At 45.9% G+C, this 25,008-nt stretch overlaps 1 protein-coding gene across 4 annotated transcripts in view; it reads left to right on the top strand.

Moving 5' to 3' along the window:
• Positions 1 to 25,008, top strand: part of PRDX1 (peroxiredoxin 1) — a 51,333-nt gene that overhangs the window by 5,534 nt on the left and 20,791 nt on the right. For all 4 annotated transcript variants that reach the window (XM_029618490.1, XM_029618489.1, XM_029618488.1 and 1 more), the window contains exon 2: positions 14,867 to 14,981. In XM_029618490.1, the coding sequence (XP_029474350.1) occupies positions 14,876 to 14,981 (106 nt within the window). In that variant the 5' untranslated portion in view covers positions 14,867 to 14,875. The remainder of the gene's footprint in view (positions 1 to 14,866; positions 14,982 to 25,008) is intronic.

Raw genomic sequence — 25,008 nt, 5'->3', positions numbered from 1 at the left:
GCAGTAGATCAATGTTGGACTGGGGAATTGGCCCCACAGGACCCCCAGATGGGGAGGTAGATGCAGGAGATTTTTCCCCAGAACTTATCTTGTTGCTGCATCAGGCCTTTTTGGCACAGACAGACTTCCTTAAAGAGACCCAGGCATGCTGGGGATCCCGCTGAGCCCCCTCTAAAGCAGGAATGTCCTGCAGCCACCCATGAGCACCTGGTGGTCTGCTCCCATCCTGGGGAGGATGGTCACAGGGATCCCTATGACCCAGGTTTTGGGGCAGGGGCAGCACCAGTTCAGTCTGGGGGGGGTCAGATCTGCACAGCTACCAGGTGTGGATCCAAACCAGAATCCTGATCTGGTGTACATGGATACAGATGAACCTGATGGTGATGACCTCCCTCCAGTAGAGGGTGATCTTACTGTTATCCACCTGTTTAAGCAAGATGAGCTTTCGTTCATAGAAACATAGAAATGACGGCAGAAGAAGACCAATCGGTCCATCCAGTCTGCCCAGCAAGCTTCACACATTTTTTTCTCATACTTATCTGTTTCTCTTGGCTCTTAGTAACCTTATGTTCTAATTCCCTTTCACCCCCACTAATGTAGAGAGCAGTGATGGAGCTGCTTCCAAGTGAAATATTAAGTTTGATTAGTTGGGTAAGCGGCAGCATAGCTCTCTGCCATGAAGCAGAGGGCAGTGCTGGATGTGTGAAGTATTAGTTTTTCTTCTCCCCTGTCATTGAAGCAGGGAGCTATGCTGGATATGCATTGAAAGTGAAGTATGCCTTGAAAGTCACATTAACTATCATCAAATATTGAAAAGCCTAATAATTGGTAATACCTATAGCCCATGAACCCATCCCTGTTTTTTTTTTAATTGGGAGATGGCTGCCCTTCATCCTTCCGCTCCGTGAAGGTGGACACCTACCACTGGCATCCCGCTCCTTGAATGCCTCTGGCTACTGCCGCTCCATGCAGTGTTTTGCTACCTGCTCTTTTATACGTGTCCTCTGGACCTGATGGATCCACAATGTTTATCCCACGCCCCTTTGAAGTGCTTCACAGTTTTGGACTTCACCACTTCCTCCGGAAGGGCATTCCAGGCATCCACCACTCTCTCCGTGAAGAAATACTTCCTGACATTGGTTCTTAGTCTACCTCCTTGGAGCCTCAGCTTGTGACCTCTGGTTCTGCTGATTTTTTTCTGTCGGAAAAGGTTTGTCTTTGGATCGTTAAAGTTTTTCAAGTATCTGAAAGTTTGAATCATATCACCCCTGCTCCTCCTTTCCTCCAGGGTGTACATTTTTAGATTCTTCAATCTCTCCTCATATGTCAACCGATGAAGACCCTCCACCTTCCTGGTCGCCCTTCTCTGTACTGCTTCCAGCTTGTCCTTGTCTCTTTGTAGATACGGTCTCCAGAATTGAACACAGTACTCCAGGTGAGGCCTCACCAAGGACCTGTTCAAGGGGATAATCACTTCCCTTTTCTTACTTGATATTCCTCTCTATGCATCCCAGCATTCTTCTGGCTTTTGCTATCGCCTTGTTGCATTGTTTCGCAGACTTCATATCATTAGACACTATCACCCCAAGGTCTTTCTCCTGCTCCATTCACATCAGCCTCCCCCCCCATCGAATACAGTTCATTCGGATTTCCACACCTCATATGCATGACTTTGCACTTCTTGGCATTGAATCTCAGCTGCCATATCTTCGACCACTCTTCCAGCTTCCTTAAATCCAGTCTCATTCTCTCCACTCCTTCCGGCTTGTCCACTCTGTTACAGATCTTAGTGTCGTCCGCAAAAAGACAAACCTTACCTTCTATCCCGTCCGCAATGTCGCTCACAAAGATATTGAACAGGACCGGTCCCAACACCGATCCTTGCAGTACACCACTTAAAACTGCTCTCTTCAGAGAAAGTTCCATTTACCATCATGCATTGTCTTCTGTCCATCAACCAGTTTGCAATCCAGGTCACCACTTCGGCACTCACTCCTAAGCTTCTCTTTTTATTCACCAGTCTCCTGTGCGGAACCGTATCAAAAGCTTTGCTGAAATCCAAGTAGATGACATCTAGCGCTCTTCCTTGATCCAGTTCCTTGTTCACTTATTCCCCATGTACTGGATGTCCTATGTCTTAAGGTTACTCAAGAGGATTCCGATAATGAAAGGGTTAATCCAGTTCTGGATGGTATTCAGGGACCATCAACAGCTTTTCCACTATCTAAAAGTTCAAAAGCTGATGACCTGCGAATGGGATACTCCGGATGCAGGCTTAAAGTTGGGTAGGGCAATGGGAAAGTTCTACCTGCTGAAGATTCCAAAAGTGGACATGGCTGTCTCAGTGGTCACAAAGAAGACCATGATACCTGTGGTGGGATCTACTGCCTCAAAGGACATGCAGGACTGAAAGCTGGAGATCAGTTGAAGCAGGTTTTTGAAGTGGCCACTTTGAGCCTTCAAGCAGCAGTCTGCACTAGTCTTATGCAACAAGTGTGCCTGTGCTGGGTCAGAGGCAAGTACTAATGCAGCAGATGCAGACAGTGGATCGTTGCAGCTGGCCTGTTTGGAAGCTGGAATTGTGTATGGAGCAGATGCGCTATACAACCTTGTTCAGACATTGGCTCAGTCCGTGGTGGCAGCTCGTCTCCTACTCCAGTTATGGAATTGGGCAGCAGACCTCTCCTCAAAATTCCAACTTTGTAACCTTCCCTTAAAGGGCAAGCTTCTCTTTGGGGAGGAGTTGGATCAGTTGGTTGAGCTCCTCAGAGTCAAAGGGCCATAAGTTGCCAGAGGATAGGGTGACCAAGAATTTTTTCCCCTCGGGCTTGTTTTCAGGACTCTTGCAGTTTTCAATCTGGCAGATATTCCACTACAGCATGTCCTAAGGTGACACTGGGTCGCCAACAGTCCTTTCATGGTGGCTGCTGCTCTGGGAGGGACTCTGGATGCCTCAGGGTGGGCAGCAGTAAACCCACCCAATGAAGCCACTAGCACCCAAGCTGTCAGAGGCAGATTATCCAGGTTTTACATGGAATAGGCAAGAATAACCTCAGATTGCTGGGTCTTGGAGGTGATCAGGGACAGTTCCCTGTACGTACCAGGATCAGTCCAGGACACCTGGGTTGTGACTCCGCACCAGTAGATGGAGACAGACTAAAACTTGTGGGAGGAGCCATATATAAGCCCTTGTGCCAGTCACAGCCCCCCAGTCTTACTCTGTCTCCAGTAGATGGTGCAGGTCCAGTCACAGCCTCTGCCTGACCTGATTCTGGTGTTTAGTCAGGTTTGATTTTGAGTTAGTTTTTTGTCTTAGTTTAATTGTTTAAATTGGGTTTTTGTTTTTAATTCTTTCCCGGGTGCCCTGCCTCCCAGGGGAGTTGAGAGGTCCTGAGGGGACTACCCTCCCCCAGTTGAGGCCGCTGCCAGGGTTGAGGACCCGGCTAAACTAGTGGCAGCGTCAGGGGTGACACCAGGGAGCCTGGTTCACTCACCCCTGCAGGAAAAAGGGCTTTCAGAACCAGGGACAGCGCTTTTTTTCTGTAAAAAAAAAAAAAAAGTTTTACTTTTATTTTCTTGCGGCTCTCCGTTCCTTGGCGTTGCCGCTCCGTTTTCGTCGGTGAGGGGGCGTCGCCAGCTGGGGGGAGGTCGCCGAATTGCGCCGTTTTGATCATTTTTTCAATTTTTTTCCTCTGAGGTAACTTTTTTTCGTCACGCCTCTGTTTCCCACGTTAGCCGGCATGCCTCGCGGTTCGCAGTGCAAGGCCTGCGGCTCGGCGCGCGCGCGTCTCTCCCGGGACAGCCTTTGTTCGGCTTGTGTCCCGGGTGATGAGGGCACCTCAGCAGCACCTCGGGGAGCTCGGTCCAGGGTCGTGCGATCGCCGCCGCGAGGTGGGGGCCCCTCTGACAAGCCTCAGGAGCTGTTCCCGCTTAGCGCGGGAGTGGCAGCCATTTTGGCCACCGGCCGGGAAATTTCCAGGGAGACGGTGGGGGCTTCGTCTCTGCCTCCCGCGCTTTCCCTGCAGCGTGCCAAGGCGGGAGAGGTCCCCTCAGAGGGGATTCGGTCCCAGGAGGATTCGTGTAGCGATTCAGCGGATTCCGGAGAATTTTCTGAGGACTTTGCGCTGTTGCTGCGCAAAGTCCTCAAATATAAGCGCAACAAGCGCATACGGGGGAAAATCTCGCGTGCGGCTGTCCGCAAGTCCCCACCACGGAAAAAGAAGGCCAGGAAGAGTGCGGAAATGGCCCAGGGCTCGTCCAGGGACAAGCGACTTCCCCAGGGGCTCCCGCAAGAATCGGATTCTGAGGCCTCCGAGCCCCTGGAACGGCACAGCCCAGTGCAGGGAAAAGTGCACAGGCCTTAGACGGGGACAACCCCAAAGTAGTTCGGCTATTCCGCAGGGAGGAACTGTCACCTCTCATCCCAGCTATTCTCCAGGAGCTGGGGATTGAGGCTCCCCCGGTGGTGGTCCGCCAGGAGGCGAATATGGATCCTGTTCTGCTCGGTCTCACAGGGCCGGCAGTCGCCTTCCCTTTTCATTTTTCATCTACGGATATCCTATTCAAGGAATGGTATACTCCGGAGCTGGGTTTGAAAGTCAGCAAGGCCATGGATAAACTTTATCCTTTACCGGAGGAGGCGCTGGAGCTTCTCAGACTTCCTAAGGTGGATTCGGCGGTGTCTGCTGTCACGAAGAGGTCTACCATCCCGGTCACGGGAGCTACGGCCCTCCGGGATATTCAAGACCGGAAGTTGGAGGTACAACTCAAAAAGATTTTTGAGGTTTCCGCCCTGGGAGTGCGAGCCGCCATTTGCACGAACTTCGCCATGCGAGCTAGTCTGCGCTGGGCCCAGGTTCTGCAGGCTAATGCAGATCTCTCTCCGGAGGAGTCTTCCCAAGCAGATAGGTTGGAAGCAGCTATTGCGTATGGGGCTGATGCGCTCCATGATCTTTTACGCACTTCAGCTAGGTCCATGGTTTTGGCAGTGTCGGCACGCCGTCTCCTTTGGCTGCGCAACTGGGCAGCGGATGGTTCGTCCAAGGCTCACCTCGGGGCGTTACCCTTTAAAGGGAAATTGCTGTTCGGAAAGGAGTTAGATGACTTGATGGTTTCGCTAGGCGAGAACCGAGCGTTTAAGCTGCCAGAGGATAGGGCCCGGGCGCGCTCTTCGTTTTCCAGCAGAGCTCGTTTCCGGGGTCCCCGAAAGTCCAGGCCGCAAAGATCCACCGGGTCCTCTTATAGATCGTCCTCTTCTCGAAACACTCACTGGCAGCAGTCCTTTCGAGGTAAACGCTTTGGCAGGCAAGGAGGGGCCCCATCGGGTGCGGGGTCCAAGCCTTCGCAATGAAGTTCGGCCGGCCCATCCCTCCTTGCGTCCTCACCACGTTGTCCCAAACGTGGGGGCGCGTCTATCCTTGTTCCTCAAGGTATGGGCCAGCATCACGTCGGATCAGTGGGTCCTCAATGTGATAAGACACAGCTACGAGTTAGATTTTGCTCGCATTCCAGCGGACAAGTTCCTGATCTCGCCCTGCAAGGATCCCATGAAGAAGGTGGCGGTACTAGAAAGCTTGGGGGCCATCTCTCCGGTTCCGGTCGATCAGTACGGCAAGGGCCGTTATTCCATTTACTTCATAGTTCCCAAGAAAGACGGCACTTTCCGACCCATTCTGGATCTGAAAGGAGTCAACAGATGCCTTCGGGTCCCTCACTTCAAGATGGAGACCATTCGTTCGGTGATCGCGTCAGTGCGGCCAGGAGAATTCCTTGCGTCACTAGATCTCACAGAAGCATACCTTCATGTGGGCATCCAACCAGCGTTCCAGCGGTTCCTGCGGTTTTGCATTCTGGGAAGACACTTCCAGTTCCGGGCTCTTCCGTTCGGCCTGGCGACAGCGCCTCGGACATTCACGAAAGTGATGGTGGTGGTGGCGGCGCACTTACGTCGGGAAGGCCTCCTGGTTCACCCTTACCTCGACGATTGGTTGATTCGGGCAAAGTCAGAGAGCTTGTGTCGGCAGGCGGTAGCCAAGGTGCTTCACTTCTTGCAGTCCCTGGGCTGGGTAGTCAACTACAACAAGTCATCTGGAACCCACTCAGTCCTTGGAGTATCTAGGAGCTGTCTTCGACACAAAACGGGGCAGAGTGATTCTCTCTCAGGAACGGATATGCAAACTACAGTCTCAAGTGCAACGTCTTTTGTCTCAGCACCGTCCGCGAGTCTGCGATTACCTGACGGTTCTCGGATCTATGGCCTCCACGCTGGCGTTAGTCCCTTGGGCATTCGCTCACCTGCGGCCGCTGCAGTCTTCATTGCTTTCCCGCTGGAAACCGATTTCAGAGGAATTTTATCTTCCACTGCCTCTCGACAGTCAGGCGCGCTCCAGCCTGAGCTGGTGGCTGGATTCCAAACATCTTTCCTGTGGAGTATCTCTTCTCCTTCCCAACTGGACAGTGGTGACCACGGATGCCAGTCTTTCCGGTTGGGGTGCAGTTTGCCAAGGGAAATCGGTTCAAGGTCTGTGGTCAGAAGATCAGACCCGGTGGTCTATCAACCGCCTAGAGTCCAGGGCGGTCCGTCTGGCATTGCAAGCTTTTCTACCCCTCGTACGAGGAAAGGCGATCCGAGTATTGTCGGACAACGCTACCACCGTGGCTTACATCAATCGCCAGGGCGGGACGAAAAGCCCTCAAGTAGCGGAGGAAGCGCGTTCCTTGATGGCCTGGGCAGAGCGGCATCTCAGCGATCTCGCTGCGTCTCATAGCAGGAGTCGACAATGTCCAGGTGGACTTCCTCAGCCGGCACCACCTGGATCCGGGAGAGTGGGAGCTGGCGGAAGAAGCGTTCCTTCTCATTTGCAGGACTTGGGGAACGCCCCACATGGACCTGATGGCCACGTGGAACAACTCAAAAGCTCCGAGATTTTTCAGTCGACGCCGAGAAAGAGGAGCAGAAGGGGTCGACGCGTTAGCTCTTCCCTGGCCAGCGGAGGTGCTACTGTATGTGTTCCCACCGTGGCCCATGATCAGCAAAATCCTGCGGCGCATAGAATTGCACCCGTCCAACGTGATCATGGTGGCGCCGGAATGGTCGCGCCGTCCGTGGTTTGCGGATCTGATCCAATTGTCGGTGGCGCCGCCCCTTCGTCTACAGGGGTTTCCGGGGCTCCTTCGTCAGGGTCCCGTCTGTTTAGAGGATGCGGATCACTTCTGTCTCGCGGCATGGCTTTTGAGAGGAATCGATTGAAGCGCAAAGGTTACTCAGATGCGGTAGTTGCCACGTTACTGAGATCCAGGAAGCAGTCTACATCTCTGGCTTATGTTAGAGTCTGGGTAGTTTTTGAAGAATGGTGCGTAGAGCGGGGTCTGGATCCCACTTCCGCTTCTATTCCTGATATTTTGTCTTTTCTCCAGGCTGGGCTGGCCAAAGGTTTAGCGTGCAGTTCCCTTCGGGTCCAAGTCGCGGCGCTTGGTTGTTTGCGTGGTAAAATCCGGGGAGTCTCCCTGGCTCTCCACCCGGATATCTCCCGTTTTCTTAGGGGAGTGAAGCACCTCCGTCCTCCTTTACGGCTCCCTTGTCCATCTTGGAACCTCAACTGGGTGCTCTCGGCCCTATGCTCAGCTCCGTTTGAGCCTTTGAAGCGTTCTACATTCAAAGATCTCACGTTGAAGACTGTATTCCTGGTAGCGATTGCGTCCGCTCGTCGGGTTTCCGAGTTGCAGGCTCTGTCCTGTAGAGAGCCCTTCTTGCGCATTTCTGATTCAGGGGTTTCCTTGCGGACCGTTCCCTCTTTCCTGCCTAAGGTCGTATCGCCTTTTCATTTGAATCAATCGATTGAACTTCCCGCTTTCGCGGTTGGGGATTCTTCCGACCCGAAGTTGAGGGACTTGAGAACTAGATGTGCGGAGGTCTCTTCTTCGCTATCTAGAGGTCTCAAATTCTTTTCGTTTGACGGATCATCTGTTTGTGTTGACGTCGGGTCCGAAGAAAGGTTCTGCGGCGTCCTGCACAACGATCGCCCGTTGGCTCAAGGAGGCCATTGGTTCCGCGTATATTCTGCGCGGTAAATCTCCGCCGGTGGGTCTTCGAGCTCATTCGACGAGATCTCATGCTGCGTCTTGGGCGGAATCTTCTCAGGTGTCGCCTCAAGAGATTTGCAGGGCGGCTACCTGGAAATCGTTGCATACCTTCATTAAACATTACCGATTGGATGTTCAGGCCACTGATACTGGGGGTTTTGGAGAGAGGGTTCTCCGAGCGGGACTCTCTGCTTCCCACCCTCGATAACTTAGCTCTGGTACATCCCAGGTGTCCTGGACTGATCCTGGTACGTACAGGGAAAGGAAAATTAGTTTCTTACCTGATAATTTTCGTTCCTGTAGTACCAAGGATCAGTCCAGGATCCCACCCACAGTGTTGCGCTATAGTAACGGAGAGTCCGCTCATTGTTTAATACGCTGACCCCTTGTTTTGTTCGCTCTCCCGGTTGGGGAGTCTGTTTTCCTGTAGGGGTGTTGGAGTTATTTTCGTTTACTTAGTAAGTTTTCTATGGTTAGCTATGTTGGCTTTTGGATTTTTTTCTACTTTGACATTACGTATGACTGGGGGGCTGTGACTGGCACAGGGGCTTATATATGGCTCCGCCCACAAGTTTTAGTCTGTCTCCATCTACTGGTGCGGAGTCACAACCCAGGTGTCCTGGACTGATCCTTGGTACTACAGGAACGAAAATTATCAGGTAAGAAACTAATTTTCCTTTACACCCTGGAGTCTGCACATCCAGTCCAGGAAGTGTTCGTGGAGTCCCATGTGCTCTCTTATGCCAAACATGAGGCTGTAAAGGATACCCTGCAGTGGCTGCTCTGCCATTGTCCTGGTACCAGAAACATAGCAGGGACGGGGACAATACTCTATTTACTTCCTGGTCCAAAAAAAGGAGGGCACTTTTTGTCCCATCCTCTATCTGCAGAAACTCAACCGTTGTCTCAGGGTCCCTAATTTTTGTTTGGAAACCCTACAGACTATGATGGCAGCAGTTCAAAAGGGAGTTTCTAGTGTCCCTGGATCTGAGGCATATCTTCATATTCCAATTCAGATGAATCATCAGTGGTTCTTGCGCTTCAAGGTCTTGGTCAGCCCTTCCATTTGGCCTCATCACAGCTCCTCAGACTTTCACCAAGGTGGTGGTGGTGGTAGCGGCTTTCCTTCGCAAGGAGGGTATTCTGGTCCATCCTTACCTGGACAACTGGTTGATTCTCACCAAGTCTCAGGAGGATTGCATATGGTCTGTCCACACAGTGGTCACCTTACTCACTCGGGTGGGTCATTGCTGTGCAGAAGTCATTTGGAACCCACCCAGAAGCTGATTTACTTGGGAGTGCAATTCAATACATTGCAAGGTGTTTCTGGCAGAGGATCATCTGCAGAAGTTGCAAGAACAGATGCTTGCTCTCCTGCGGAGCAAGCAGCCCACAGCATGGCATCTGCAAGTCCTGGGCTCCATGGCTTCCAACTTGGATTTGGTGCCCTGGGCATTCATTCACTTGCAACTGTTACAACATGCACTTGTGTCGAACAGTTCCATCTCCTAATGCTGCTACGTCCAGAGTCCAGATTCAGTCTGTTGTGGTGGTGGTCCGTGACAATCTGGAACAGGGCATGGATTTGGATCCTCCAGATTTGGATAATCTCCACCAATGCCAGTCTGGCTGGGGAGCAGTGTGCAGTCAACCATCCAAGGGCTCTGGTCTATCAGTCAGCTTTGAGACAAGAGCTGTTCAGCTGGCCTTACAGGCATTTCTCCCCTGGATACAGAACAGCATGGTTCATGTGTTCTCAGACAATGTGACAACGGTATCTTATATCAACTGCCAAGGGGGCACAAGAATTCCCACAGTTGCACTCGAGACACACCATCTCCAGGGAATTGCAGCTTTTCATGTTGCAGGAGTGGAGAACGTGCAGGCAGATTTTTTTTTCTCAGACAACAGCTCAATCCCAGGGAATGGGAAGTGTCGTGATGCATGGAACCTCATTTGCACCCAGTGGGGTGTGCTGCAGTTGGATCTGGCAACCAGGGTGAATGCAGACTGATAGATTTTTCAGCCGTCAGTGAGATCTAAACATGTTGGTGTGTTCCTGGCCCATGTGAATTCTTCTGTATGCCTTTCCTCAGTGTCCCCTCATTGGTCGACTTCGTCTCATCAAACTCCATCGCAGCAGGGTGGTTCTGGTGGTGCCCATGGTTTGCAGATCTGATTCGCCTGGCCCTAGAGGGTCAGTTGCAACTCGCTCATCTACCACATCTTCTGTCAGGCTCATATTTTCAGATCGGGAGGATCACTTCTCTTGTGGCCTGGCTTTTGAGGTGAAGAAACTTGAAATCGGTATAAAGCAGTCTTTATTGGGCTCATTCCAATAAAGGCTACTTTATACTGATCATTTTGTTTCTTCACTTTATCTGCAATTTGGATCAGCTTCCAATTTGTTTTCTGGGTCCTGGCTTTTGAGGCAACATTAACGTTTGAAGGGTTATTCTAAGCAGGTTATTTCCCATGCTCCTACAGGCTCACTGTTCAGCCACGTCTATGGCTTATGTTCGTGTTTGGAAACAGGCATGGTGTCCAACACTCCTGCAATCCATTGATGGTGGACATCCGGGTGTTTGAATTTTTGCAGCAAGGACTCACTAGGGGGCTAGCATTTAATTCCCTTCAGGTTCAGGTGGGAGCATTGGGTGCCTTGCAGGGTTGGTTGAATGGTGTCTCTAGCTGTCCAGCCAGATATTGCTCGCTTTTTCAAAGGAGTTAAACATCTGTGTCCGCCTATCCAGCCTTTATGTCCCAATTGGAGTTTGAATCTAGTTCTCCGGGCACTGTGCAAAGCCCCCTTTGAGCCTCTGCACATGGCTTTGTTGAAGGATCTGACTTTAAAATGTTTTTGGTGGCTATTTGCTCGGCCCACTGATTTCAGAATTGCAGGCATTGTTGTGCCACAGTCCCTTTCTTCAGATTTGACGATAGAATTTCCCTAAACATGGTTCCCTCGTTCCTTCCCAAGGTGGTTTTGACCTTCCATGTCAATCAGGTGGTGGATCTTCCTGGTTTTCCACACTGGGTTTGGGATTCCTCTCAGGGCAGGGACCTTCATCTATTGGATGTCCAGCATATTTTGCTGCACTACATGGAGGTTACTAACAATTTCTGACATTCAAATCACTTGGTTCTCCTGTTTGGGGGGCACAAACAGTGACAAGGTGACCATCTCTCATTGGATTAAGGAAGCAATCAGCTCCACCTACATTTCCAGAGGGCATCAAGTGCCGTTGGGTCTCAGAGCACACTCAACCAGGGCACAAGTGACCTCTTGGGCAGTGTCAACTGTCTCCTCAGGAGATTTGTAGGGCAGCAGTGTGGTCTTTACACTTTTCACTAAACATTATCACTTAGACGTTAAAGCTGTTGATGAGTTGTACTTTGAGAGTATTGCTTGTGGGTGTTTTGGGTTCCTGCCCAGTGTAGGGTGGCTTGGGTACATCCCACTCTTCTGGACTGATCTGGGTATGTTCAGGAAATGAAAATTGGTTCTTACCTACTAATTTTCATTCCTGTAATACCACATCAGTCCAGAGGCCCCCCTTTCTTCAGATACCAAGACTGTGTTGCCTTACAATTTGCTGAATCTATTTTTAAATATAGAGCTCAGTGAGTTACTCAATGGAGCAGTTTCTCAGTCTGAGGCCACAGGTTGTTGTTTTTGTTTGGGTTTCAACCTCTGCTGCTAGTTCTGTTAGTGTGAGCTTGGGTACAGGCAAATACTGAGGGACTGTAGGTGGCAGTACCCAAAGTTCTAATTGTTCTGACTCCACCTGCTGGTAGGGATACACAACACACTTTTCTGGACTGATCTGTGGTATTACAGGAACAAAGATTAGCAGGTAAGAACCACTTTTCATTTATATACTGGGTCTCATCTCCCCCTCCTGTCAGTTCCTCAAATGGTGCACCCTTTCTATCACAATCTGGTCTTAAAGGAATTCCAGTGCCTCAGGCAGCCATGTGGCCAAGATGCTTGGCAAGTTCTTTTCCAGATCCTTTTAAAGCCCTATAAAGTGCAAATTTCACCTAGTGACTCCCCCCAAGCTATTTTACTTTCCTGTACTAATACTTGCAACTCAAATTTTTTAAACTTTGAATCATGTACCACTGACTCATCTAATACAGGCAGAGCTACTGCTGCTACTGCCTTGGTTACATCTGCTACCATAGGCTCTTCAGTACTTGCCAAAGGCCCTGAATCTTGTCACCACCATCTTTGAGCTGGTCCAGGTAAGATCATTGTATGTTTCTTCCTCCTTTTTATGGGCATCCTCCTGGAGATCTCTGCATATAATCTATCAATATTAAGGGAGCTCCAAGGGTGAGTTTTGTAGAGGGACCTTTTTAATAGGGGAAGAGAGCAGGACCTGTAACAGCTAAGGTACAAGTGTTCACACTGGGTGAATGAAGTGGTCCTTATAGGTTTTACATTTCTAAATGTGGTGTTTAGGTCCTATGACTTCCCACTCTGAGGGTCTAGTGTGATCCCCCAATATTTGACTTTGCAAGGGTTCCCAATAGAATATGGCAGTGTATAGCAATGGTCTAGAAATTGCAGTGCTAGTCTTCAAATTCAGATTTCAAGGTGTAACTTGCTAAATTAATACATGAGGATAGTGTACTTTATAACTTCTGACTAATTCTCTTAATATACCCAGTTTCATTTTAACTCACTAACTTGACAATTATCAAACTGTATTCTCCTTATATAACTACTTCATTCCCAGTTAGTCACAAGAAGTTTAACTTTAATACATCTGTTTCACCTATAGCCATGGAATGTAAAACATTTCTATCCAACACTCCCACCTGGAAGACAGCAATACTATTGTAATCCAGGTCTTGTTTGCATAGTGACCTTTGGCACCATTAAGGCCAGTTTGTGGCTTGTTAGTCTTCATAATAATCTCATTTGGAATGCTTCCAGAAGGTCAGAGCAAAATTCAGGATTAGGTTATATGCAAGTGATTGCACAAGACTGCAGTTTTAGCTGTCTGTGCTGTAGAAATGCTGTTCAAGAGTGAGAAACAAAGATGTATTCTGCCTTTTTACACCTTCTGATGAGAAGAACCCTAATGGGATTGTTAGGTTTGCTTTAGTTTGCCTATAGGAACTGTGTGCTTGGCATGCTTGATGCATTTTATAATCATTGCATAATCTAGTTCAGCACTTCTCAACACAGTAGTGTCACATCTCCCAGTATCCCTCTGCCCATTGCACTTCCCTTCTCCCTTTTTCCAGCCCCCTGTAGGCTAATTGGAAGCCTCCTCCCTTCTAACTACCAGTGGGAGTAGGAAGATGGGAGGAAGCCTTTGGCTGAGGCAGGCATCGCCTAGCCAGGGGTGGGATGGAAAAAAGTTTCAAACTCTGAATCAAGGCCACCAGAGCCTATTCCCATGGTGGTGCAAAAAGGCCTGCTGGAGTAAAGTCATGGCAGAACTGGAGCCCATCCCTGCAGTGAAGTGAACATTTTTGGTGAGCGAGTCAGTCTGTATGAATGGGTGCTTGGGTGAGAGCTGGTGTGAGACTGATCATAGGTGCTAAGGAAGGACTGTGAGGACAGAGCTTCAGCAGCCCTTGCTGCTTCTGGTGAGTGCTATTGGGCTGGAAAGGAGTAGGAGAGTTGCTGGAGAGGGTAAGTAAAGGTGGCTTTTAAAATTTATTTTTCTTGATCAACTGCTAATTTAACTATTGGGTATTATGTGATGTCTGCTGTGTTGAAATTTTATTGATATTTGGACACGTGTTAATTTTTTAGTTTTTAATTGTTGGATATTCTGTTCAGCAGCTGTTGTAACATTTTTAGTATAGCTTTACAATTATTTGTGTAGGGCTCTATAGCAGCTTGGCTTATCTTTTCCCAATAGAAAATGTATTAGTGTTTAGGGCCTGGTTTAATAGTTGTATTTCTTAGATAGGGTTGTTACTTTTATTTAAAGGTTTTTTACCAACAGTTGTAGGTACATCTGTTTTAGTGTGTTCCATAATGTGTAACTTTGTGTGGGTTAGTTTGTGTGCATTATTGCAAATCCTGAATCTTAGGTGCTATATTTCTTTCCATTTTCTCCAGGTTCACACTGCATGCAGAGTGGCTTTTTTTGGTTTTCCATTCCAGTTTGTCCCCATATTTATAACTTGTGGTTTTTCTATACTTGGTGAAGGGTATGTGACTGAGGTGAAGTATTTAACTAGCATGTAGGAATTTGTATCAATCATGTTTTTTCTCAATAGGATATGCATTAGTGGTAAATTACTGTCTTTTCATAAGGAAGGCTATTTTTCCCTGGTAGTAAGCTTGTTTTGCTTTTACTGGGATGTCTTAGATGCATTTTTACTTAGATGCAGTTCCTACACTGCTCTCTACATTGACAGGGGTGGAAGGGAAATAGAATAAAAAGATAAGTATGAGAAAGTGAATGCTTGCTGGGCAGACTAGATGAGATGTTTGGTCTTCTGCCATCATTTCTGTTTCTGTCATCAGAACCAGAATATCTCTTGTATGGAAAGTTGTACAGGGTAATGCCTAGATCTGCTCTGCACTCATTGCTGGGGGTTGAGAGGATTCCTGTGTTTACATTTAGCCCCATGATGGTCATATTCCGTGTCACCCATGTGAGAACCATCTGTCAGATGTGTCCCAGCCAAAAAAGGTTGAGAACAACTGATTTAGTTAACTGTGCTAGTCTAGTGGTCTTGAGCTTTGGGTATCTGATACCTGAATGTGGGCATTTAAATATACTAGTATGATGCCATTTATCTTTTCCAGGTACTAAAAATGTCTTCAGGAAGTGCACAAATTGGCAAAACTGCCCCTGATTTTGAAGCCACAGCAGTGATGCCTGATGGGCAATTCAAAGACATCAAGCTGTCTGATTACAAGGGTAAGTGTAAGCTTGGCTATAACATCCAGCAAACTTATCTAGTGGCTCTTTACCCTCCAAAGGGCACAGCAAAGTATAAAGGAAGCTAAGGATGAACCCAGTACAGAGTAACTGGCAAACTTGTACATTGCTCACTCCAGCAAACTAATCTCTGCCAAAGAAATTAGCCTGTTCCAGGCATACTACTCTGACAATGGGCTTTACACTTCAAAACAGGTGATGCTGAGTACCATTGCAATTCTCACGCAGGTGCCTACCACTACAATTGTCACCACTTTCTGAATGAACATTCCATGTACCCTTTGCTGCATTAATCACCAGTATTTATATTACTACTTTGACACTTTGGTTATTTTTTATCTGAGTATTTAGTTAGTTTTCTCACTTACACTCAGCCTAATAGCTCTGCCTTATGTATTTTAATTTCTGTGATACACTTATTTAGGCTTGGCCTCAATTTATAATCTCCCTGCACTCTTTCCTGTAGTATTGCCAGTCCTGTTACTCATTTAATTGTTTCACCACATTTCCTACAGATTTCTCACCCCACCCACCTTGTTAACTGAATTGTGTTGCTTGACTACCTATCTGGCACCAGCATTGCAGCAACATTTGCTTTTAACATCTCTCCTCATCCCTCACCAATTTGCACTATACTATAATGTACCCTCTATCCCACATATAAATCAACCCCTCCATATCCCTGTGCCCTATATCACAGCAAACACCTCATACCTATCATGGTATCTCCCCTTGCACAATTCTTAGGTGTCTTTACCATAGCAATTCTTCTCTTTAATGCTCAATCCATTTAAAAAAAAAAAAAAGCACTGATTTTTATTTGACCTGCTTAGACACCAACCCAGACATCTGTGCCATCACGGAGTCCTGGCTTAAGGATACTGACAAAGTCTTCATCAATCAGCTACTTACCCAATCCTACAATATTTTCTCAATTCAAAGACCCAAAAAGAGGCAGAGGCCTCATCCTCACTGCAAAAAACATCTCAACTTGAAACCTCAAAAATCACTGCTCCCCATAAACTTGAAATTGGCCTCTTCAAAGCCAAAGAACTAAGTTTGCCTCCATATACACACCTCTCCAGGGCAGTTTGATCAGGATCCCTCCCCCATCAAATTTTTATCAGACATCACTATTGACACCCCTGCCATAATTCTAGGAGATTTCAACCTCCACATAGATGCCCTCCCTCTCTCCCCATCTTGTGAACTCTTCCTAAATATCCTTCAAGCTATAGGCTTCAGACAACTGATCACAACCCCCACACACAAAGCAGGTCATACTCTTGATCTTATATTCATTAATGCTAACATTCAATCTCACCATACCCCTTCCACAATCCCAGTCCCATGGTCCAACCACTCCCTTATAAATGCTCTCCTCACCATAAACACTCCTACTCTCCCCTATAGCACTATTTCCTATCATAAACCCTGCTCTACTGATACTCATAGCATTTGAAGAAAAATTAGCACATTGACCTTACTAACACTGATATTTCACTCTTCTTGGAACAATCTTACCACCATAGCCAATAGTCTGCCCTATAGTAAAAAAGAATTTCCCACAATTCAGTAAACCTTGATACACTACTGCTTTAAAGCTAAAGACTCTGGCAGAATGGTAGTCTTGTTTTGCTTTTAGGGTAGACTGTATGAGTGAAGAGAAGATTTGTAGGCAGCTGTGAGCTGGGGACAAAATACATGACTACCAATTCAATTCCAATGCTTTTCTTGTCACTGAACTAACCACCCCCTCCCCTCTCCCTCCACTGAAGAAAATGCCAGCACTAAATATGAGGAACTTGCCATGATTTTTTAGAAACAAAATCACTAATGTCCTCCAATGTTTCCCTGTTAATCCCTCCCCTGTAATCTCCTTCCCAAAAATTCAAGCACTAATCTCTAGTCCCTTTAACTCTCCTCTCCTAAATAGATTGAACGAATCCTCCAAAAGGCTAAACCTGCCACTCATTCATCAGATACAATCCCCACTAAGACTCTTCTTTCCATCCCTGCCACCATTTTAAAACTGCTCCCTCACATGGCAAAGTACCCAACCCCCTTAAACATGCAGTAGTCAAACCTCTCCTAAAAAAAAACCTAACCTTGACTCCAGTATCCCAGCTAATTATCACCCTATTTCTAACTTGCCTTTCATAGCAAAAATAATGGAGAAAATAGTCAATATCCAGCTCAGCGAATTCCTTGAAGAGCACAACCTTCACCCAGCTCAATTTGGTTTTTGTAAAGCTCGTAACACTGAAAGTCTCATTACCCTTTCTGACCCTATACTCAAGGGATTGGACCACGGTAGTCATACATACTAGCCCTACTTGACACATCTGCTGCCTTTGACACCGTCAATCATACCATACCCACCTTGCTGAAATCGGTGACACTGGTTCTGCATTGCAATGGTTCTCATCCTATCAACAAATTACACTGTAAAAATAGCCAACTGAATCATCCCACAGGGTTCCTCCCTCTCTTCCATGCTCTTCAATATCTATCTCCTTCCTCTCTGATCTTGGCCTAAAGTTCTTCATGTACACTGACATTCAAATTCGAATCCCTCCCCAAAACATTAGTTTTGTGATTCTTGCCTTCAACACTCTCCTCTCAAACCTACATCTCACTTTAAATGTAACTAAAACAGAGCTCCTCACAATCTCCAATCCCCCAGCTCACTCACTCCCTGCCTTAAGCAATGCCAACCCTCCCCCTGACAAATTCAGCTGCAATGTGAGAGATCTCGGTGTCTATCTTAACCAACATTTAAATTTCAAACCTCACATCCACAATACCCAAGACCTTCGCACAGTCCTACAGGCAACTATCTTAACTAAACTGGACTATTGCAATTCTTTATTTCTGGGCCTCCCTCTATCAAACCCCTCCAACTATTACAGAATTCCATGGCCAGAAGTCTCTTAAACACACAAATCTGATCATGTTACCCCTATCCTAAAAGACCTCCACTGGTTACCTATAGCTTCCCACATGAAATACAAAACACCATTCTCCACAATTTATTGTACAAATCAAAATAACACTTGGCTCAAATGCACTACTTTTCCGATCATCAACCTGCCCCTCCAGATCCAACCTGTGGAACTCTATACACCCCCTCCCTAAAAATTGCTCACCACACCTCAACCAGAGAAAGGGCTTTCTCCATTGCCAGACCTTCCCTATGGAACACCCTGCCCACAGCCCTCCACCTACAACCTAACCTTTCTAAATTTAAAAAAGGGCTCAAAACCTGGCTCTTCACATTAGCATATCCAGATGTTGACCAAACTTAGCTTGCACTCTAACTCCTCAGCCCTCTCACCATCCCCTCCTATCTGCCTCTCCCCTTCTCTTCCCCCTAGCAAAGACTCCTAAATACTGTTATTAGTTCCCCTCCCTCCCCTTCTATCCCTTTCACTGACGACAGTGGTCTAGTACCTACCAGCCTACCTGTACATATTGTCTAATTTATATTTTTTCAAATATCCACCTGCACATATATTTTATATTTCAAATGTTCCTATAAAATCTAAACTGAAATCTACTCTGAATTTATCTGCAAACTTGATTACCTTACTAGTCTTATTCCTTTCCAGATCACTTATAAATATATTGAAAAGTACAGATCCTTGAGGCACTCCACTGTATACCCCTTTCCATTGAGAAAATTGTCCATTTAATCCTACTATTTCTAGTCTTTTAACCAGTTCATAATCCACAAGGATATCACCACCTATCCCATGACTTTTTTCCTTTTTCCCAGAAGCCTCTCATGAGGAACTTTGTCAAAACGCCTTCTGAAAATCCAAATACACTACATCTACCAGTTCACCTTTATCCACATGTTAACTCCAAAAAAGTGAAGGAGATTTGTGAGGCAAGAATTGCCTTGGGTAAAGCCATGCTGACTTCGTGCCATTAAATCATGCCTTTCTATATATTCTGCAATTTTGAGCTTTATTTTTTTGCCTCGAGCCAAATTTTCAAATTCTCTTAGCTTGTCTTACATTTAACTTGCCTATGCTTTATCCTGTTTTCTTCTGTTTGGATCCTTCACCCAATTTTTGAATGAAGATCTTCTGTCTAAAATAGCCTTTCACCTCACCTTTTAACCATGCTGGTAATATTTTTGCCTTCCTTTCACCTTAATGTGTGGAATACATCTAGACTGCTTCTAGGATGGTATTTTTTAGCTGACCACACCTCTTGCACACTTACCTTTGCAGCCTCACCTTTCAGTTTTTTCCTAAATATTTTTCACTTAACAAATTTTCCCTTTTTGAAAGCTTAGCATGAGAGCAGTGGATTTGCTTACTACCCCCTTCCAGTCATTAATTCAAATTTGATCATATGATCACCATTGCCAAGTGGCCCCACCACATAATCTCTCACCAAATCCTGCACACCACTAAGCATTAGCTAAGTGGCGTGCAGGATGAGACAAGCTAAGAATTTGAAAAGTTGGCCATAGAGGCAAAAACTCAGTGTAAACTTTTAAAATACATCAAGCAGAAAGCCTGTGATGGGAGTCAATTGGACTGTTAGATAATCAAGGGGTTAAAGGGGCACTTTGAGAAGATAAGGCCATCACAGAAAAATTAAACTATTTCTTTGCTTTAGTGTTTACTGAAGAGAATGTTGGGAGAACCATTTATTAAAGGCTTTTATATACAGACTTTCTTGATACAAATCAAATCAACTCTGTTTACATCGAACTAGGCAGTAACTATAATCAACAAGAGACAATTTGAAGGAGTATAGTTACATTATTTAAAGGTTTTTTATATACTGCGGAACATTTCAAACATCACCTCGGTTTACAATGAACAGTAATTTAGCAACAGGCTTTACAATCAGTTCAGAAAGAACAAGCATATATCAAAATAAGGTAATGAGTCAACATAGTACAATTGAATCCCATCTAATGGGAGAAACTATGTATAATTACCAACGGTATAAACTTAGGTGTATTATGTAAAATAAAATATACAATCTATGTATAATTAGGTACATTCAGGCAGAGGAAGGCAGATAGTAGTGAGAGGGAAGGTGGGGGGTGGGGGGGAGAGGCTGGCTGATAGAATGGTAGGAGAGGGAGGCTGAGGTAGGATGACTGTTTGAGGAGTCTAAGGGCATTATGTATAAGCTTCTCTGAAGAGCCAAGTTAAGTTTTGTTTGAATTTCTTGACAAGGCTCCAGGTGCAGGTCTGTGGCCATTTTATTCCAGATGTTTGTTCCTGCTATGGTAAATGATCGTTCTCTTGTGGAAACATGTTTAATTTGTTTGAGTGGGAGTCTTGAGTTTGGCTTGGTGTATTCTTGTAGGTCTATTGGATTTGTGGAATGTAAAGTGGTCAGAGAACCATTGCATTTCTTGGTTGATAAAATGAGGAAAATAGTTAGAAAAAACTGAAAGGTGCAGCTGCAAAGGTTAAGTGTTTAAACAGGCTTGGACATTCCTAGAGGCGCAGTCCATATGTATTCCGCACATTAAAGGTGGAAGGAAGGCAAAACTATTACTGTCATGGTTAAAAGGTGAGGTGAAAGGCTATTTTAGCCAAACATCCTTCAAAAATTGGAAGAAGGATCCATCTGAAGAAAATAGGTAAAAACATAAGCATTGTCAAGGTAAGTGTAAAACATTGATAAGACAGGCGAAGAGAGAATTTGAAATGAAGTTGGCCATAGAGGCAAAAACTCATAATAACTCTTTTAAATATATCCAAAGCAAGAAACCTGTGAGGGAGTAGGTTGGACCATTAGATGACAGAGGGGTTAAAGGGGCTCTTAGGGAAGATAAGGCCATTGCAGAAAGACTAAACGAATTCTTTGCCTCCGTGTTTACTAATGAGGATGTTGGGGAGATACCAGTTCCGGAGATGGTTTTCAGTGGTGATGACTCAAATGAACTGAACAAAATCACTGTGAACCTGGAAGATGTAGTAGGCCAGATTGACAAACTAAAGAGTAGCAAATCACCTGGACCAGATGGTATGCATCCTAGGGTTCTGAAGGAACTCAAAAATGAAACTTCTGATCTATTAGTTAAAATTTGCAACCTATCATTAAAATCATCCATTGTACCTGAAGACTGGAGGGTGGCCAATGTAACCAATATTTAAAAAAGGCTCCAGGGGGGATCCGGGTAACTATAGACAAGTGAGCCTGACTTCAGTGCCGGGAAAAATAGTGGAAACTATTCTCAAGATCAAAATCATAGAGCATATAGAAAGACATGGTTTAATGGAACACAATCATGGATTTACCCAAGGGAAGTCTTGCCTAACAAATCTGCTTCATTTTTTGAAGGGGTTAATAAACATGTGGATAAAGGTGAACAGGTAGATGTAGTGTATTTGGATTTTCAGAAGGCGTTTGACAAAGTCCCTCATGAGAGGCTTCTAAGAACTAAAAAGTCATGGGATAGGAGGCGATGTCCTTTCGTGGATTACAAACTGGTTAAAAGACAGGAAACAGAGTAGGATTAAATGGTCAATTTTCTCAGTGGAAAAGGGTAACCAGTGGAGTGCCTCAGGGATCTGTACTTGGACCGGTGCTTTTCAATATATATATAAATGATCTGGAAAGGAATACAACAAGTGAGGTTATCAAACTTGCGGATGATACAAAAGTATTCAGAGTAGTTAAAACACAGGCAGACTGTGATTCATTACAGGAGGACCTTGCAAGACTGGAGGATTGGGCATCCAAATGGCAGATGAAATTTAATGTGGACAAATGCAAGGTGTTGCATATAGGGAAAAATAACCCTTGCTGTAGTTACACGATGTTAGGTTCCATATTGGGAGCTACCACCCAGGAGAAAGATCTAGGCATCATAGTGGATAATACTTTAAAATCGTCAGTTCAGTGTGCTGCAGCAGTCAAAAAAAGCAAATAGAATGTTGGGAATTATTAGGAAGGGAATGGTTATAGAACGGAAAATGTCATAATGCCTCTGTATCGCTCCATGGTGAGACCGCACCTTGAATACTGTGTACAATTCTGGTTGCCGCATTTCAAAGATATATTTGCGATGGAGAAGGTACAGAGAAGGGCGACCAAAATGATAAAGGGGATGGAACAGCTCCTCTATGAGGAAAGGCTGAAGAGGTTGGGGCTGTTCAGCTTGGAGAAGAGACGGCTGAGGGGGGGATATGAGAGGTCTTTAAGATCATGAGAGGTCTTGAACGAGTAGATGTGACTCGGTTATTTACACTTTCGAATAATAGAAGGACTAGGGGGCATTCCATGAAGTTAGCAAGTAACACATTTAAGACTAATTGGAGAAAATTCTTTTTCACTCAACGCACAAAGCACTGGAATTTGTTGCCAGAGGATGTGGTTAGTGCAGTTAGTGTAGCTGGGTTCAAAAAAGGATTGGATAAGTTCTTGGAGGAGAAGTCCATTAACAGCTATTAATCGAGTTTACTTAGGGAATAGCCACTGCTATTAAATGCATCAGTAGCATGGGTTCTTAGTGTTTGGGTAATTGCCAGGTTCTTGTGGCCTGGTTTTTGACCTCTGTTGGAAACAGGATGTTGGGCTTGATGGACCCTTGGTCTGACCCAGCATGGCAATTTATGTTCTTAGATTGATTTGTGTAAGAGGGTAAGGACTTTGTATGTAATTCTCAATGCTACTGGTAGCCAGTGGAGGTATTGGAGTACTGGTGTAATGTGGTCATGGCGATGCGCATTAGTGAGTATTCGGGCGGCTGCATTTTGTAACATTTTTAATGAGTTTTTAGGCAATCCAAGTAGAATGGAATTACAGTAGTCCAGTTTTGACAATATTGTAGCTTGTAAAACAGTTTAGAAATCATGCAGGTGTAGGAGAGATTCGATTCTTTTTAGAGTGGAGTTTAAAGAATCTGTTTTACAGTGGCTGCAATGAATTTTTTTAGTGAGAAATAGTTGTCTATGATAACACCAAGACTACAGACTTGCTGTAAAGCGAGGGGGCCAGCTGGTGAATAATTGGTAGGATTGAGGGGGATGTTGCTTTGTGGAGAGAAGTTCTGTTTTACTAGTATTGATTGCCAGAGTTTTCAGTGAGTAGATTCTTTATTTCTTCAAGTGCAGAGTCCCAGATTTTCAGAGCATTGGGTAGAGAGTCCTTAATGGGGATGAGGATTTGCACATCGTCTGCATATATGGTGCAGGAATCCAAGTTTCATCAAGAGTTGACATAGAGGGATGAGGTAAATGTTAAACAGTGTTGATGAGAGAGAGGATCCTTGAGGTACTCCTTGTTGTAGTTTTCTGGGTTTGGATTGGTGGATGCCAATTTTAACACTGTATTTTCTCTCATTAAGATAGGACTGGAGCCAGCAGAGCACAGTGCCAGAGATTCTGATTTGATACATTATAACAAGGATGGCTTAACTGGGAGTAGGAAATAAGAAAGGGGGAACAGAGTACAATATACAAGAGTATGTGAGGGAGGCAAGGAGCCATCCTCATAACTTGTAACGATTTAGCTTTTATTTCTATAATTGCTGGAACAATCCTAAGTCAGGCTGTTGGAATCATACCATACCAGAGTTTTCATGGGTAATGATTCAGATGGACTGAACCAAATCATGGTGACCCTAGGCCTGATTGACAAACTGAAGAGCAGTAAATCACCTGTACCAGATGGTATACACCCCAGAGTTCTGAAAGAACTAAAATGAAATTTCAGACCTATTAGTAAAAACTTGTAACCTCATTAAAATTATCCATTGTACCTGAAGACTGGAGGGTGTATATATTATCTGACTTTGTACAACGGCACTTCTCTGCAGATATACAAGGATATTTACAAACTTCATTGAGACAAATATAAATTTCATATTGCATATCCTTGGAAGACACAGATGCAAGACCTTCAATATAGGCAGGGCATTACTGTGTCTTAGTCTCTTGTGAAAGCTGTATTATATAGTTTCAAATCATGCATAGAAAATGCTTGTGACTAGGATCACTTATGCAATATGACAGTGTAATAAGCTGACCTTCTCTAGCCTGAAATCTCCTCCCACCTTAAAAGTTCCTTTGTTTAGCATTGCTTTGTGCTCTGTTTAATTTCTTTATTCTGTTGAAAGATCAATCACTTAATCTCCAAGGTGCAAGTAGAAACTCTGATTTCAGTTGAAATCTCTTGGAGCCAGATAAGCAAAAGAATGCAGTTTCAGCCATCTGCTATTTAATTATAGGCTTTGCAGAGCCTACAGGTCTTCCAGATATCTTCCAAATTCTTGAGTCTGAGGTCAGTGAAAGGTTCACTGTATACCAGCAGGTTCAATTAAGGCAGACAGCAAAGGACTCTGGGACAAGCTGAGTGAGCCAAAGGCCTGAACAAAATCTTCATATCAAGGGTGGCCAATGAACCCCAATACCGTATTTCCACGCATATAACCCGCGGGTAATGTGCGTTTTTACCTACCCCGCATGCCCCCCGCGGGGTATAAACGTGGGCGGGTTATCCAGAAAAAATTTTACAACCAATAAAGTTTCCCGACTCTGAATAGGCTGCAGCTGAGAGGAGTCCGTCCTATCCCTGCGCCCGGCCGCTTCCTGATTGGTCGCGTGTTAAATCTAGGCCGCAGGCGGGTGGGCGCTTGTTCCAGGCGGCGGTGGCGGGGGCGGGTGGACGCGCGTTAGTTCGAGACGGCCGGCGGGTGGTCGCGTGTTAAATCTAGGCCGGGTCGCACAGGCGCGCATTCATTCACTGCCGGTGGGGGCAGCCCCCACCGGCAGTGAATGAATGCGCGCCGAAAGCAGCTTGTTCCAGGCGGCGGTGGCGGGTGGACGCGCGTTAGTTCGAGGCGGGTGGTCGCGTGTTAAATCTAGGCCGGGTCGCTCAAGGCAATCTAGGCCGGGTCGCTCAAGGCAGTCACATGCCGTGACGTCACGGCATGTGACTGCCTTGAGCATCGAATCGCAGGGGTCGCATTCATTCACTGCCGGTGGGGGCTGGGGCAGCCCCCACCGGCAGTGAATGAATT

Source organism: Rhinatrema bivittatum, chromosome 10, assembly GCF_901001135.1.
Source record: "Rhinatrema bivittatum chromosome 10, aRhiBiv1.1, whole genome shotgun sequence".
Classification (NCBI taxonomy): domain Eukaryota; kingdom Metazoa; phylum Chordata; class Amphibia; order Gymnophiona; family Rhinatrematidae; genus Rhinatrema; species Rhinatrema bivittatum.
This window is presented reverse-complemented; position numbering and strand designations above follow the sequence as displayed.